Source organism: Miscanthus floridulus, chromosome 5, assembly GCF_019320115.1.
Source record: "Miscanthus floridulus cultivar M001 chromosome 5, ASM1932011v1, whole genome shotgun sequence".
Lineage (NCBI taxonomy): Eukaryota > Viridiplantae > Streptophyta > Magnoliopsida > Poales > Poaceae > Miscanthus > Miscanthus floridulus.
The window spans coordinates 81,710,776-81,725,464 of NC_089584.1; the positions used below are offsets into that span (position 1 = coordinate 81,710,776).

At 42.9% G+C, this 14,689-nt stretch overlaps 2 protein-coding genes across 2 annotated transcripts; both read right to left on the minus strand.

Annotated features, from left to right (window-relative positions):
* Positions 1–2,465: 2,465 nt before the first annotated feature.
* LOC136452449 (uncharacterized) lies at positions 2,466–8,290 on the minus strand. Its single transcript, XM_066453065.1, has 7 exons — positions 8,079–8,290; positions 6,326–6,418; positions 5,428–5,547; positions 5,244–5,322; positions 4,557–4,643; positions 3,012–3,074; positions 2,466–2,932 (listed from the first exon to the last, which is right to left on the minus strand). The coding sequence occupies exons 1-7, from the start codon at positions 8,276–8,278 to the stop codon at positions 2,855–2,857; spliced, it is 720 nt and encodes a 239-aa protein (XP_066309162.1). The 5' UTR covers positions 8,279–8,290; the 3' UTR covers positions 2,466–2,854.
* Positions 8,291–12,965: 4,675 nt separating this feature from the next.
* LOC136452450 (uncharacterized) lies at positions 12,966–13,845 on the minus strand. The gene has a single exon (XM_066453066.1). It carries the CDS (start codon positions 13,802–13,804, stop codon positions 13,211–13,213), a length of 594 nt encoding a protein of 197 aa, XP_066309163.1. The 5' UTR covers positions 13,805–13,845; the 3' UTR covers positions 12,966–13,210.
* Between the last annotated feature and the right edge of the window lie 844 nt (positions 13,846–14,689).

A 14,689-nucleotide genomic window follows, 5' to 3' on the forward strand; every position in this document is an offset into this window, starting at 1 on the left:
CGGAGCCATGTGTTGGCCATAGTGGGCTCCGGCCCCCCCTTGCCCGGTAAAAAAAAATGAGGATGCATGCTGTGGGATAGGATCAGAGCATGGACAAGCCTTTAAAGAGTAGTCAGGCGTAGGATTCTAATAAACATAGACTAATAAACTTCCTAGTTATGCCTCGCGACTCGATGGCTTGCGTGACCTGGGCACAACTGAGTCCCTGCCATCGAGTTATTCTAGGAGACTCGTGACGCATGGAGTCCTCGCCCCAAGGCTTAGTGTCCGTCCATTTAGTGCACCTTGTTTCTTGTGACCTTTCGGGGATTTGAAATATGTGTCGTTATACCTCTGGCTGAGGTACGTACGCACCCTTACTCAGGTATTGGTCACTCCTCTTCCGTACAAAAAAAAAATAGTTTAGCTTTTTGTGGTGTTTGCTACAGCTTCTCGTCACTTCTGCTACCGAAGCCGTGTCAAATAGCCCGTTAGCCCGCGGTTAGAAGCACGGACGGAGCTATGTGGGGTCAAACTGGGTCTTGGCCTCTCTTGTTCCAGCTGTATCACTCTGGAGGTTTGCATGTCACTGCATGTATGTAATTAATTCATGTCTCTCTCGTACCATGCTTGATGTTGCTGATGAATGGATCACAGCTTACAAATATGTAAATCCACACATTGTTCATTCTTCTTTGACAGAATTTCAATTGTTCATTGCAGTCTATATAGATAGAACTTGAAAAAACAAATATTTTTCATAGAATTCCAATTGTCTATAGTACTACTGATAATTACTGTAGCAGCGAAGCTTTGAATTGGCCCCCCCCCCTACGCATTCATGCAAGCTCCGCCACTGCTGCCGATCGTGATCCACGAGAGACGTGAGTGCGTAATTTTTTCAAGCTAGAAAGCTTGCTGCCATCTTTAGGCCCTGTTCGCTAACCCGTCTTTTTCAGCTTGTTTTTTTAGTTGAAATAGTGTTTTTCTCTTTCAACGAATCAACAGGAACAATGTTTCAGCTGGTTTTTTCAGCGAAGCGAACGCGGCCTTATTGATTGGCGAAATAGCATGTTCGTCCTTACTTTCAACCAAGGCCTAAATTAGTCCATCAACTATGGAAACGGCCACATTAGTCCTCAAATTTGCAATTTTGGTTCGATATCACCCTCCATCCTACGTGGCTTGCCATGATAACTCGCCTCGTCAGCATACTTCTTGTTTGAGAAGGAAAGACTCTTCAAAACCAGTGAAATCAGGCACCAAGTCATCAAGAGTTGGTACTAAAATTAGATGTCGTTGCTAAAAAAAATATGGGTCACAACTCCAGGACACGCTATGTGAAAATTGTGTTTATGCATTTCTGATATTTTCCTTACTATTATAATGCATTGTTTCACATAAGATGGCACTAACTTCTACCATATAACAACAGGAGGACACCGGGTCGCATAATCCATCACAACAAGCTGGCATTGAACCAGCACAATCCAAGCAATCTAAAAGAAAGCGTTCAGCCACATCTAAAAGACTGGTTTCTTTTTCAAGATGTAAGTCTGCAAACATTCAATCCACTTCACGTGGATCAGCAGCAGGACAAAGCAGCTCCTCTTAGAAAAAGAATAGGAAAAAAAGAGCATCATGTAATTTCAGTAGGTATTGAATACATGGTCAATCCTTTGTGTATAATCTTTGTTATGTGAGCTAACATTGAGACATGATACATGCTATTTTCTAGAAAGATCATTTGATTTCAAAATCCTGGCATGATTAGCCACACGCCACAGCCACTTACAATGCAAAAACACAAGACACCAATGCAAAGACTGGACCAGCACGCACGGAACAAGCACGCATGACAGACTGACAGAGCGATTCTCTATATTTGAACATCAACTCTAGCCAAGTATCCTGACGTGGCAAGCCACGTGGGGATGGAGGATGAGATTGAGCCAAAATTGCAAATTCAAGGACTAATACGGCCGTTTTGATAGTTGAGGGATAAATTTGAGCTTTGGACGAAAGTTCAAGGACGAATATGACTATTTTGTCTTACTGATTCCGTCAGATATTTGCTCGACAATACTATTAAGTTGGAGCGACCAGAAAATGCGCATGCGCTGTACTGTACGTCCTGTCTGAAGATTCACGCTTTCTAGATGCAAATGCAAATCCCTCCCCACGTTTAGCACAACCAGCACAAGCGGCTGGCACAAAAGCGATCAGCTTAGCCTGGCAGATCTGCTGCTCCTGCTACAGGTATCATCATACCATACCTGGCGGACCTGCATGCTCCAGTTTGTTTATCGACAATTGCCCCCATCATTCTTACAACTTCATTTGCTGTATAATTTAGGTGACAGCATAATTGTCTGGTCCCTGTGCAGACTGTAGACCAGAGGAGAATAACTGCATCACAAGAAATACGAGTGGCCTGGTAGCTATGCTACTCTCTTGCCTCCTGGCCTTTTCATGCTTAGAATACATATACAATGTTTTCTAAACTAAAGTTATTATGAAATGGCTACATAAATGCTTCTATGTACAAATCCCAGTCGGATCCATATATAGCAACCAGTCTTCCCAGTATTTGTTTTCTTAAACAGAAATACTTTAGAACGATATCATATGGATCATTCCTGGCTTTGAGAGGTAAAATATTTAATTTACCAAATCCAATGGTTCATAATTATGGCAAAGCTAATCTATAGGCATGGACTACGTATACATGAATACGTGACAGGCGCTTCTTGAATGAACAAGACAAGAGTTAACACACCAGTAGAGCTTCACGCCATCCAACTCCAAACAACAACTGCCTCCATGCTACTCAAGTCCCTAGGACTACTCTTAAGGCAGATTTTTAACAACAGATCTAGTTTGTTTCAGAATACTTGAAACCATGCTTCCTGAAATATTCTCGAAATCCATACACGCTCTGATCATAGTTGAACTGCAGGAGATACAATGCATCGTCAGCTCCACAAGAAAACATGAATTCAACTATTGAACTGACAGGCACACCAGCTTACAGGTAGCACTTTTACAGAATACTTAGTGATGTTAGGATCCACGCTCTTTCCTTGGCTTGCAGCCTGAGGAAGGGGAGAAAAAGTCATAGCCAAGACAAAATAAATCAAAACATGTTCATGGTTGTGAAAGAAAAATATCTGCAACTCGACAACCAATCAATAGCGATGCCTGAGGATGAAATAATGAAAACAACATTTTAGCATTGTAGACAGCTGAACAAGTGCTCCCTCCATTTTAAATTAGCGGGCATGTAATTTTTAAATTGTTGTTCAAGATTAGAGGGCGTGTACATGTTCCCAAGTTTTTTTTTCTTGCTTTGTCAAAAGTACCCCTGTAAACTAATAACACATTAAATGTGCATGCAAGCTTGCAGCTAGTTCCTCTGAGTTGTTCCGCAAGCAAAAGTCTGGATGCACTCATTAATTAAGGAGTAATTAAGGTATTTAAGCATGGGCAATTTAGTCATCTTATGTGCAACATTGGTCTATGTGCTAAATAGGAACATGCCTAGTACAACCAAACGGTCTATGAGCTACAGCGCACAGGATTCCCTACAAACCAGAGTTGTTTTGGGAAGAGAAGCCCACCAAAACGTGGCCTAAGGCTTATGATACCATTCAAGATCAACAAACTAAGTACATGCTGGTAGGATAGGGGGCTCTTTCTCAAAGTGAAAACATTATGACCCTGAGTTATATTTGAAGTTCCAAAACATATGAAGTGGACTGAATCATAAACAAATATATTTCCAGGAACTTGGTTTATATCCACAAGCTACAATATCAGGAAACATTTAAAAAAAAACTTTTATCAGGAAAGAGCTTAATCCTTCCAGCTTGTTGAACATCTCATGTATAAATTGCCAAGACAAAAGAAAGGTAAGCATGTGCCACAGACATTATTGTTGTGAAAGAAAAATATCTGAACCTCTACAGCCAATCAATAGCAGGCCTAAGGATGGACGAATGAAAAAAGATTTTAGACTTGTACACAGCAGAGAGAGTAACTATTAAGGCTTCTGATAGAATTTTAAGATAAAAAATAAACAGTAGATGCAGATAGCATAGGGAGCTCTTTCTCAAAGTTGAAACAATATAGGTCCCTGAGTTAGATTTTGATGTTCCAAAATCCATGAAGTGGACTGAATCATAAAGGGATATTTCCAGGAACTTGATTTATACCTACAATATCCGAAATTATTTAACTTTTTTATCAAACAAGAGCATAAGACGTCCAGCTTGTTGAACATCTCATGTATCAATCGTGTTTCACTTACTTCTAGCCATGAATACTAAGGAGATTATAAACAATAAAAATCAAGAAGGCAAAATGATCACAATTCAATGATAGTAACTTAGCAGGCAACGAGCTCACAACTAAACTGCGCCTTGATCCCACAATGTAGTCTTCTGTTATCCCAGTGGACACAAATTAAATAAAAGATGTAAAATGGTAACAAGAGAATGAATGGAAATTGCATGAAAGATACAAAAGAAAGAACCTGAAACGTTTAAACCCACAAATATCAAGTAAATAATGATAACCTGTTCTGGGTTGTAAAATACTTCAACAAATGGATACTCGTTCCTTTGCCTTGTGAGGCAAAACCCTGGGTACTTTGGGCACTCAACCTGATGGCAGACAAGAAGAATGTTCAATGGCTACTTGCTGGAGGCAAGCACAATGTGTCATGTGACGAGAAGTATCCAACAAAAAAGGGGAAACCGAAGGTTTATATAGGTTAATCAAGCATATTTATGTGAATCATAATACTGAAGTGCCAAAAAGAACCGATTCCCCTCTCCTCTCTCTCACACACACAGAACAAAGCTAATTTTGTATCAAGTTGCTTGTCTAAGTGAAACAGAAAGTAGAAAAAAGAACATATCAAGACAAGCTGAATTCCCTCTGAAGCTGAATAGAGCAATAGATATTATGTATAAAAGATAGAGGTAACGGTAGATCAAGTTACTCGGTAAAATTTGAATGAGACAACCAGTAACAAAGTTTTTAGCTTTATCATCAGATAAATAATGGTTTTAACTCACCTAGAAAAAAAATGCAGTTTAGGCATAATAGGCTATAGCATGTACAGTTTTAATTTAGGCACCGAGTAGTTAGTGAAGCATCATAAGTTCATAGTGTTATCCAAATAGTTCACCAATTAGAAGTGATCTGACAAAACTGTAAAATGAAATTTTCTTGTAAATATAAAATCGAGAGTAGCTTACTCGGACAAACTTGACATGTGGATAAAATGTAGCCGCAGCCTCTTCCAGTACTTTATGGAGATGCTGTGTATAAGTGCACCTAACAAAATGCAATTTTCAGGATTGAAGCGAGAACTGTCAAATCATGAGGCTTTGCTATTCTAGTTAGTGTTTCTGAAAAAAAAATACAGGAGAGTTAGTATACTTAATAGTAAAGGCAACAACTACAGGCCTGCCTTCATGCAATAGCTGCACAAACTGACGCTCAGATGTGAATGGTATAATTCTTGATGGCCCTAGGTCCTTGGGATATCCAGTGTAGTACCTGTAATTTTCAAGATTAAGATAACATTAAGATGTAGCATTACATGATATGATAAAGTAAAAAGGCAATAATGAGTTTAGTTCCAAGAACAAGTATATATACAAGCTAACTCATGCATTGTGTCTGCATCCATGACTTCAGGTGCTGGGACACTGTTTTGCATACTCGATGGTCTATTTTAAATTCTCAATGGTGCAGATCAACACAAGGTATGATTTGAAGACGAGATGACAGGTTCACATTACAAATAGTGCACAGTAAGACATTAGATCGTTTCTAAACCTTAGTGAACAGACAGGTGGCAACTGGCAACCACACTTGTCACTACTGAAATGTGATATGATAAGCCAAGAGCATATGTAGGCTAAAATGAGTTCATAATCTATCTTCTTAGTTCTTATATAACAGCAAACAGCAACAAAGCTTTTTAGTCTCAAGCAAGTTGGGTAGGCTAGAATAGAAACCCAACATAAGCAACCAACAAAAAAGGATAAAAATATATCTTCTGATCTAATTGAAAAATGAGAACCATCATCAAATAGAGCATGCTCATTTCTCTCTAATAATAAAAAAACATAGCTAAGAAAATTAATTAGAAGATCAACTATTACTTATACATTATTCTACACTCCATGATGGTCTGTTATACTGGAATTAATTGGCATAACAGCAGTATGATGAATACATAAACATAAACCTGCGTGAGTTGCACGTTCTGCTGAAAATCTGCAAATGAATAATGAGCTGGAACACTTAACAACAGTTCACGTATCCTTACTTGCATGTTGACTGAAGTTGGGAAACCATCCTATCAAGAAAAGACTCGTCCATCATCTCCAAGGATCCAATGCAGTTCAGATGAAATGTTGTCCTATGGTAATGAACAAATTACATTAATAGTGGACAAAAATAAGATTGAATTGACAGAATCTTGCATGACTCAATCATGCATGACACGTTAGTCGCTTAGTGCACAAATAAGGGGAAACAGAGTTCATTAACAACATATTAGACAAACAGAGAGAAAAATGGTATGAATCTGGTTGGAGGCTTATCTAATATAGTAATATGACCTTTCTCACACAAAAACATAAGTACATAAAACTGAACATTTGTCTCCCTCCCATTCCCATTCCCAAGGGCAGGTGCTGTATGTATGATTAATACAGAGGCATTGCTAACCTAACAGGACTGGCATAAGTTAGCAGAGCCTGTGACTCTGAGCACCAACCAATAGCTTCCCTCAATGCACCACACGCTCAACTGGCCAAGCAGAATCAGAACTAAAAATATGACAATCATAGTAATAGTTCAACACAAATCCTCCAATGACATAACAGGTTAGGTTAGGTGGAACCTTGGAAGTGTTAAACAGTTAGTTCTACAGCATAACCAACATTTCAATAACAAGAAAATAAAAAACTTAGAACTTACAAAGCAATCAATATATCAAGTTACATCCTTACACATATTGCCCATAACAATACATTATTATCTGTAAAATTCACCCGAGAACCGAAGCAGCAACATGCAATTAACAATTGTTTTGCCATAGAGCAATAGGTCTGATGTTGGACAAACATGAGACAGTGCTTCAAAGTGTCATTCACCAAAAAGAATATTGCACATTACAGTGCCACAGGAGAATCCAAAAAGGAAATAACAAACTAGAAAGACTCAGCCTGCTAGGAGCTGATGGCACCCAATTCCAACACAACTCAGTTGCAGCCTCGCCAACATGTCCATGATGCCTCAATCTGCAGGCCACAGCTCTCAAGCAGTCAAGCCTGGCTAGCCATGCCATAATGACACTCCCTATGCCACTGGCTTATGCTCATCCCAATCGTCACCCACCATGCCTAAGTATTGTGATTTCACCAAGCACTTGCTCAAAAGCCGCCTACCAACACCAATTGAATATAAACCAGGGCAATGCAAATGCATAGTAGATATGAAAGTTGAGCTCTGGCCTTAGGATGCATTAGAAAATCTAAGACGGATACAAGGCAAAGACACACAAAAAAAGGGCGTACCCAGTGCAGAGAGTTCCCGCTCTGTGCGGGGTATGGGGATGCGAGGAGATCGCGACTCGAACCAGGACCTTCCGGTCACAGGCGGTAAAACTAAGACACAGCATCGTCCAATTCCTATGACAACGAATACACTGTACCATAATTCAACAGTAAAACTGAGCTCGATATTAGGCCAAGTGGCCAACCACAATCAAATTGGTCAATCTGAATATCGACTTCTCTTAAATAATACGAGATTAATTCTTTACAGATTTCAGATCGACAGTGGTGAACAGGGGTGGTGGTGGGGGGTGGAGGGGAATAGCTCCATTCCCAAAATGGAAATACAGATCAGGGCGGACGTAGTATAGGCCATGGCTGAACAATTGTACACCCGATACTTCAAGGAAACGAAGCTATATAAGGCATAATACATGTATACACAAATTCGAACACAAACATTAGGGTCCAGATGCTCGGTTTCGAAAAGCAGGAAGGAAAAAGAAGGGATGGCCATACCTAGTGGCTGCTCGTCGACGGCAAAGGGCCCGGCGACCTGGCCACTGAAGGGCGGCGGCGCTCGCCCAGTCGTCGCCGCGAGAGGGAACAAAGTTGTCTGACGTCGGGTTCAGCCACGCCCCTCTGCAAGGGGCATCGGACCCTTGGCACTTGGCTGACTGAGATCGAGCGGCGATCAGCTCGCGCCAGGCTTCCATCATCCCATGCCCTCCACCCTTTGGATGTGCTGGGCCTCGGCCCAACAAGACCACGCCGTTGCTACTGCCGTATATTTGGGCGCGAGGCTTCTGCTCAAAAAAAAAAAAAAAAAAAAAGGCGCGAGGCTGCGCGCGCTCTCTGTTTTTTTGGCGCGAGGGTAAGCCATCGATGGGAGCTCGGTCGTCTCTTTGACGAACAGGCGCGCTTACTGTTCACTCTAGGCTCTTCGTCCGTGCTCAGATTGCAATGTTGGTGTTTTTTATACGCGACCGTGCTCAAATGAGCCCATTTTTCATTAAGAGTGTAGCAACACAATTACACAGCACAAGCCACGGCTAACAATACGAAAAGATTAACCGAAAAAAAATGGAAAAGCAAATTTCAGAGAAGGTTACTAATACAGAAAACCGCCTTGCGACCCGTTAGCTACCAAAGGGGCAATCCTTCTAAACCCCGCTGCTAAACCTTTCGAACACACGACTGTTCCTTTCTTTCCAAATGAGCCATGAAACCAGCAGGAACAACACGTCAAAACCTCTACGCAGCACCTTCGGCAGCATTTTCCTCTCAGACAGCCATTGATCCATTGTCATTTGCTGATCCTGAGCTGGCTGCGTAATGGCGAGGGGTGGAACGAATCCTAGCCTAGACCTTGCGCGTGTAGACACATTGTACAAGAAGATGGTTCATCGTCTCCGGTGCCTGGTGGCAGAGGGCGCAATGTTGGTGTTATAATTTGGTTGCTTTTGTCCTCCCTCGTTAGGTTGTGTTGGAATTGATGCTGCACCAAAACAAGATCTTGGAAGATTGAAGTAGACATTGCCTTTGCCTGCACCAAAACGAAATCCACATATTTGATACAGAAGAATTCCGGTTTGTAGTATCATGGCTGTTCCTTTTTCTCCACAAGATTAGATAGACTTCGATTGTTCATGTTAGTGCCAAATCAAATACCTATTTACCAATAAAGATAATATACCGTCATCATTAGTTTTTTTCTTATATTACGGAGGGTTTGCTTCCTACTTTGTTACATCAAGTTGGCATAGAATTTGGTAAAATAAATAAATAAATAAATAAATTATATATATATATATATATAAAATAAATAAATAAATAAATAAATTATATATATATATATATATATATATATATATGGAGAGTATATTCAGTAACCAGCTACAAAATAAGTTATTCTATAGCCACCTCCATTTACGATAATTTTATATACTAATTTACGATAATGTCAATACATATTTACGATAGTTGGGTTACTATAACACATGAGGATAATTTTATATACTAATTTACGATAATGTCAATACATAATTACGATAGTTGAGTTACTATAACATATGGAGATATTTACCATAACGTTATAGTAAAACACTTAGCAAGGAGTTACTATAATCTCGTAAATTAACATAGTAATTATCGTAACTCAGAGTGGCTACAGAATAAGTTATTTTGTAGCCAGTATATATATATATATATATATATATATATATATATATATATATATATATATATATATATATATATATATATATATATATATATATATATATATATATATATATATATATATATATATATATGAGGCTTTGATGTTTTGAATTAGCCAGGAAGGTAAAATGGTTTTGAGGTTTGAAGAAGGTATACAGATAAAAGAAAGATAGATGGAAAGGTTAGATCCTGCAAATATGTTTATGTTTATGCATATGAAAGTAATAAGAATTAGATTTACAATTTTTTTTAAATTGAAACAGACGAAGGTGCAAGAATTGGTCCTAAATCTCACTTGAGTTGGCTAGTCCTCTAAATTGGTGGCTCACTTAATTTAAGTTACACATTCTATGACCACAGTAACTACTTAAGGGCAAGGACCAACGGGAGATGGTATATGGTTAAGCAGGAAGCATGTTTATGTATTTTCAAGACAAAATTATTGAGAATCCATTATTTCAACATGCATTGCAACTGCACTGGGAAGAACAAATAGCAAATATATTATGAACTGATACTAAAATGCGCGGTTACTATGCATATTAGGTGGTGATGTCAGTTCTCACACTACTTTTGGACAAAACAAGGAGATTTTTAGTGCTATTCTTTTGTATGATGAGACATTTGATTCCTTCGAGTTGCTATTTGAGACATTAGGAATGAGACGTACAGCTATGTACTATTCTCCGACGGTAGAGGGTAGAACTTTGTTCCATTATCTAAACAAAATAATGAGAAGTACACATTGAGTAACAGTGAACTGAAGAACACATTTGAAATCTGATTTTAATATCATTTCATTTCTTAACATTTCGAAAAAGTAGTGGAGGGTAAAAGAAATAAGTAGCTGAATTTTGAATCTGTATCAAGGAAAAAAATTACCTAGAATCCAAATGAGGACACTTATGCTATTGCAAGTTGTACACAGCTATTATATTTGAAGCTTTTCAAGGTGAATATGAAAGGTCTATGGTAGCCTGCACTATAGTGTTGGAAGACAACGATGAGTATCTTGTCGCAGTTGGAAGTCTTAATGAAGATTTTTAGATTTTAGAAGGAGTACAAAGTCATTGGTGACCCTCTACAACAAACTAGTACATGCAGCTGTGATCAGTTCAGTAGAATTGGAATATTGTATGACCGTGTTCTAAAAGTCCTTGATTTGATTAATACCATATCACTCCTTGTTGCACAGTAAGTATTGAAGCGATGGAGAAGAGAAGCACATAGTGGAGCAATACAAAGGCAACAAAGGCAGAATATAAGAGAATTCAAGACTAGATGAGTTACTTCGATCTATACAAATATATGACTTGCATATTTCTTATTAGCTTGGCACATCGAGCCGTTAGCCATTTCAGAGTGCACTTGTTAGTAGACAGCACACTTGGTATCCTTAGCAAGTAACTTGGAGAAGAAATCAGTGGTTTTGCTAGTATATGATGTCCGGCCCGTCCCTCTGTACAGCAGATGAGCATAAGTAACATAAACAGAAATGCAGAGACAGTGGTCAGCATGTGACTTGGCTGATTGCAGAGCAAAAACTCTGTACCCCGTCGAGGCGTCGACACTGACACACTGTAAGTAGAAACGTCGCTGTAACGAGAGGTCTATGCACGGACGCTGCTGCGGCGCGCGTCCTTCGTTGGCTGCTGCTGCAACGGCGAGCGCCTGACCTCCGACGTGGTCCGGCGCAGGAGCACCTCCGCCACGCAGATGTTGAGCATGACGCCTCTCCCGCCGGCGGCATCGCGGCGCCTCGACGACGACGACCCCGGCGAAGCATCACGGCGAAGGCGACCGCCCCGCCCCGCCGGCGCCGGGGGCACACCTGCTCTCAGGATCTTCAGTGGCTGCGAGAGCATGGAGGTGTTGTACGTGTCGAGGATCCGGTTGAGCAGCTGCAGCGGCGACAACCACCGCAGCGCGCTGGCGCGGCGTCCTCGTCGTAGCCGGCCGAGCCTCCAGGTCGCCGAGCCGAGGACCGTTCGCTGTCCGAGCCTGGTCCCTCTCCCCGGCGTCGTCGTCGGTGCCGCCCGCGGGAGCTGCTGGTAGCCGTCGTTGCAGATCCCCCGGCGTGCCCAGCACGAGCGGACGCCCCGGCAAACGCTGGAACCGATGAACCCTTCCATCTTGGAACGACGGCGTGTGCAAAAAAGTTGCTGACTTGTGGGGTGAAGGTGAACCGGCTGATGGCTCGTTGAGGCGTGTACGCTGAGTTAGTTGTTGTCATTGTGTGTGTGTGTTCTTGGGGCATTTTTATAGTGTGGGAGTGTGACGTGTGTGCTCCACTTGACTATCTAGAATAATAGCAACGTTGAACTCGTACCGTCTGCCAAGTGCGCGATGGAGTTGCTTCTGGCCTGGGTCTAGTCGTGCGTGCAAGCTGCTGCGCTGGGATTGACCCGACCCGGTTGTTGCCGCTGCCTGTGCCTGACGGGTGACGGGGCCGGTGGGTAAGACCGAGGGCCGGGCCGGCCACTAACGCTGAGGACAAGATACCACCAACGTTCGATGGCAAGGACAAGGAGACCCAGAATCCTGATGGCCGCGCGGGGCTTGCCTCTCAATCGCGCTCGCGCACTGCGGGGCAGAGTTGATTTCGCGGGGCCGTCCGAGACCGCGCCACGCATCGCCCGGCTCCCGCCTCTGCCTGTGCACCAAGGTAAGCGGCTGACCGCGACACGCGAGAAGCGAGGCGGATTGGAGAGTCACCATGCCCGGTTCCACTTGCACAGAGAAGCCCCTGGGGTGGACTGGCCCGTGCCCGTGCCCGAGGGGCGGCTGATGCGGTGTGTGTGTGAGCCGCGTGATGCGGTGCAGGAGACTGGGTCAGTTTGGGCACCCTAGCTAGCCTTGGTCAGCTCAGGACGATTTGCTCATTTGCATCGTTATTACGTGATCATAGGGCGTCCTAGCGCTACGTGAACGAAACGCAAGGAAGGTACTGCTGACCTTACTGGTCCGACGAGCGACACAAGCCGATATTGTGTGTGTATGGGCCTCGTTCTCGCCCTCGCGGTTGTCACTTCAGTTTGCAGCCGGGTGCGATGGACACCATGCTCAAATGGTTCTTCATGCGTGTGCCATTTCCCAAGCATATATGCTTATCAAAGCAAATCTTGGAACACCATTTTTTAAAAGTTCAATCAAAATATAAGAAAAAGATAAACGATTTTTTTTCAAATAAAAACATTAACAACATGCAATCCCAACACGAAGCTTAATTTGGTTGCACTTGCACCGGCGTGGTACACGACACGGACGCTTTTTCCACCAGGCTTTGCCAACTGCCAGCCACGCTCCATCATCAGCGGCAACAAAGCACGGCCACGAACTGAATGCATGCTTACTTAGCTTGCCATACATGTACTCGATTTATGTAGGATTAATTAATCGAAACGACACGCGCGACTAAAAATAACCACTCAAGCTGCCGCTGCAGGGCGCAGGAGCAGAGCCAGCACCGCGGACGCGAGCGTGACGGCGAGGACCAAACTGGCGCGCCCGCAGCCGCCGCCGTGCCGCCGGGCCGCACCGGACTTGGACTCATGCCCGTAGTCCCGCGGGTACATCTCCCCCGCCGGTGGCCCGTACCCGTACGTGGTGGTCGGCCACGGGTACCCGTACGGCTGCGGCGGGTTGTAGTAGTAGTACCCGGTCGTTGGTGGAGGGTAGTACGCGGGGACCACCACCGGCGCCGGCGGCGGTGGCGACGGCGACGGCGGGGGCGGGGGCGGCGAGGGGACTGGCACCGGCTGCGCCGGTGGAGGGTGGTGGGTCGGCACCTCCGGCGGCAGCGGGTGCGGGTCCAGGTCGCAGACGCACATGAAGCACTTGCAGTCCTCGTCGGTGACGATGCCCAGCACCGCCGCCGGGGACGCCAGCAGCATGTTGACCACCACCGCGACCGCGACCGCGACCTGGAGCGGCGTCAGCATTCTGCCTCGAATTGGGTTTCTCAGTGAGTGATCACTGCCGCGCCGGGTATATAGTGACTTGAGAAGCATGTGCTGGTGCATCTGCAAGGCCTAGTTTTTTCGTGTTGCAGAGTTGCAGGTGGAACGACTACTCGTTTCTGGGGGTTGCGTGCTCTGCTTTAGAGACCAAACCAAATAAACGCAGTGTGTTTTTTTTTTCTTTTCACTTTGAGATGGATGGTGTTTAATCTAATCACTTCTGTTGACTCGCCTTTTCTCTCTCGATGGATTACCGACCGATCATCACAGACGAGACAGAGCTACAACTGCTTGGAGTATCAGGCAGCAATGCCGTGTAATTAGAACGATGACTAAGGTAAGATTCCGGCATAAGCTTCTACTAAAACAAGCATATAAAGTCGTTGGTGCCCTAGATCTATTAGTAGCAATGCCGTGTAATTAGAACGATGACTCAGGTAAGATTGATACAAGCGCACGCATGACACGATGCCGCAACCGGCAACCGCAATGGATGATGATTGAATCTCCCCCAGCCGGAAACATTTTCCATAATACTGCACTCGGTCACAAAATGCTTCAACATGCATACGGCACGATCTTGAAAGCACTAATTTCATTTGGATAAATCTATTGTAGTACTAATTGCTAAAGACATTATTTTTCTAAAAAATATATGTATGATTCTCAACTTCCGCTTAAGAATTAAGATATTACATGTACTTTATAAGATACTCGCTTTGTTCTTTTATAAGTGTATTCGTGCTGGTCAAACTTTCTTAATTTTGACTTGATTTATTGAAAATATTAGTAATATTTATATATTTAAATAAGTTTATCATTAAAATAGATTCAACGATATCTAATGATATTAATTATTTACCATAAATATTATGATAATGCTATGTGTCTTACGTCCGACGCGAGCACAAATCATCAGACGCTCCCGCAGGCCTACCACCTCGTTGC

What these genes read in the sequence shown, in the direction of transcription:
- LOC136452449 (XM_066453065.1), bottom strand. Translation starts at nt 8,278, where the DNA reads ATGATGGAAGCCTGGCGCGAGCTGATCGCCGCTCGATCTCAGTCAGCC. An exon ending in CGTCGACGAGCAGCCACTAG is followed by an intron (nt 6,419 to 8,078) that starts GTATGGCCATCC and finishes TCATTACCATAG; the next exon opens with GACAACATTTCATCTGAACT. An exon ending in ATTCTGTAAAAGTGCTACCT is followed by an intron (nt 2,933 to 3,011) that starts GTAAGCTGGTGT and finishes TATCTCCTGCAG; the next exon opens with TTCAACTATGATCAGAGCGT.
- LOC136452450 (XM_066453066.1), bottom strand. Translation starts at nt 13,804, where the DNA reads ATGCACCAGCACATGCTTCTCAAGTCACTATATACCCGGCGCGGCAGT.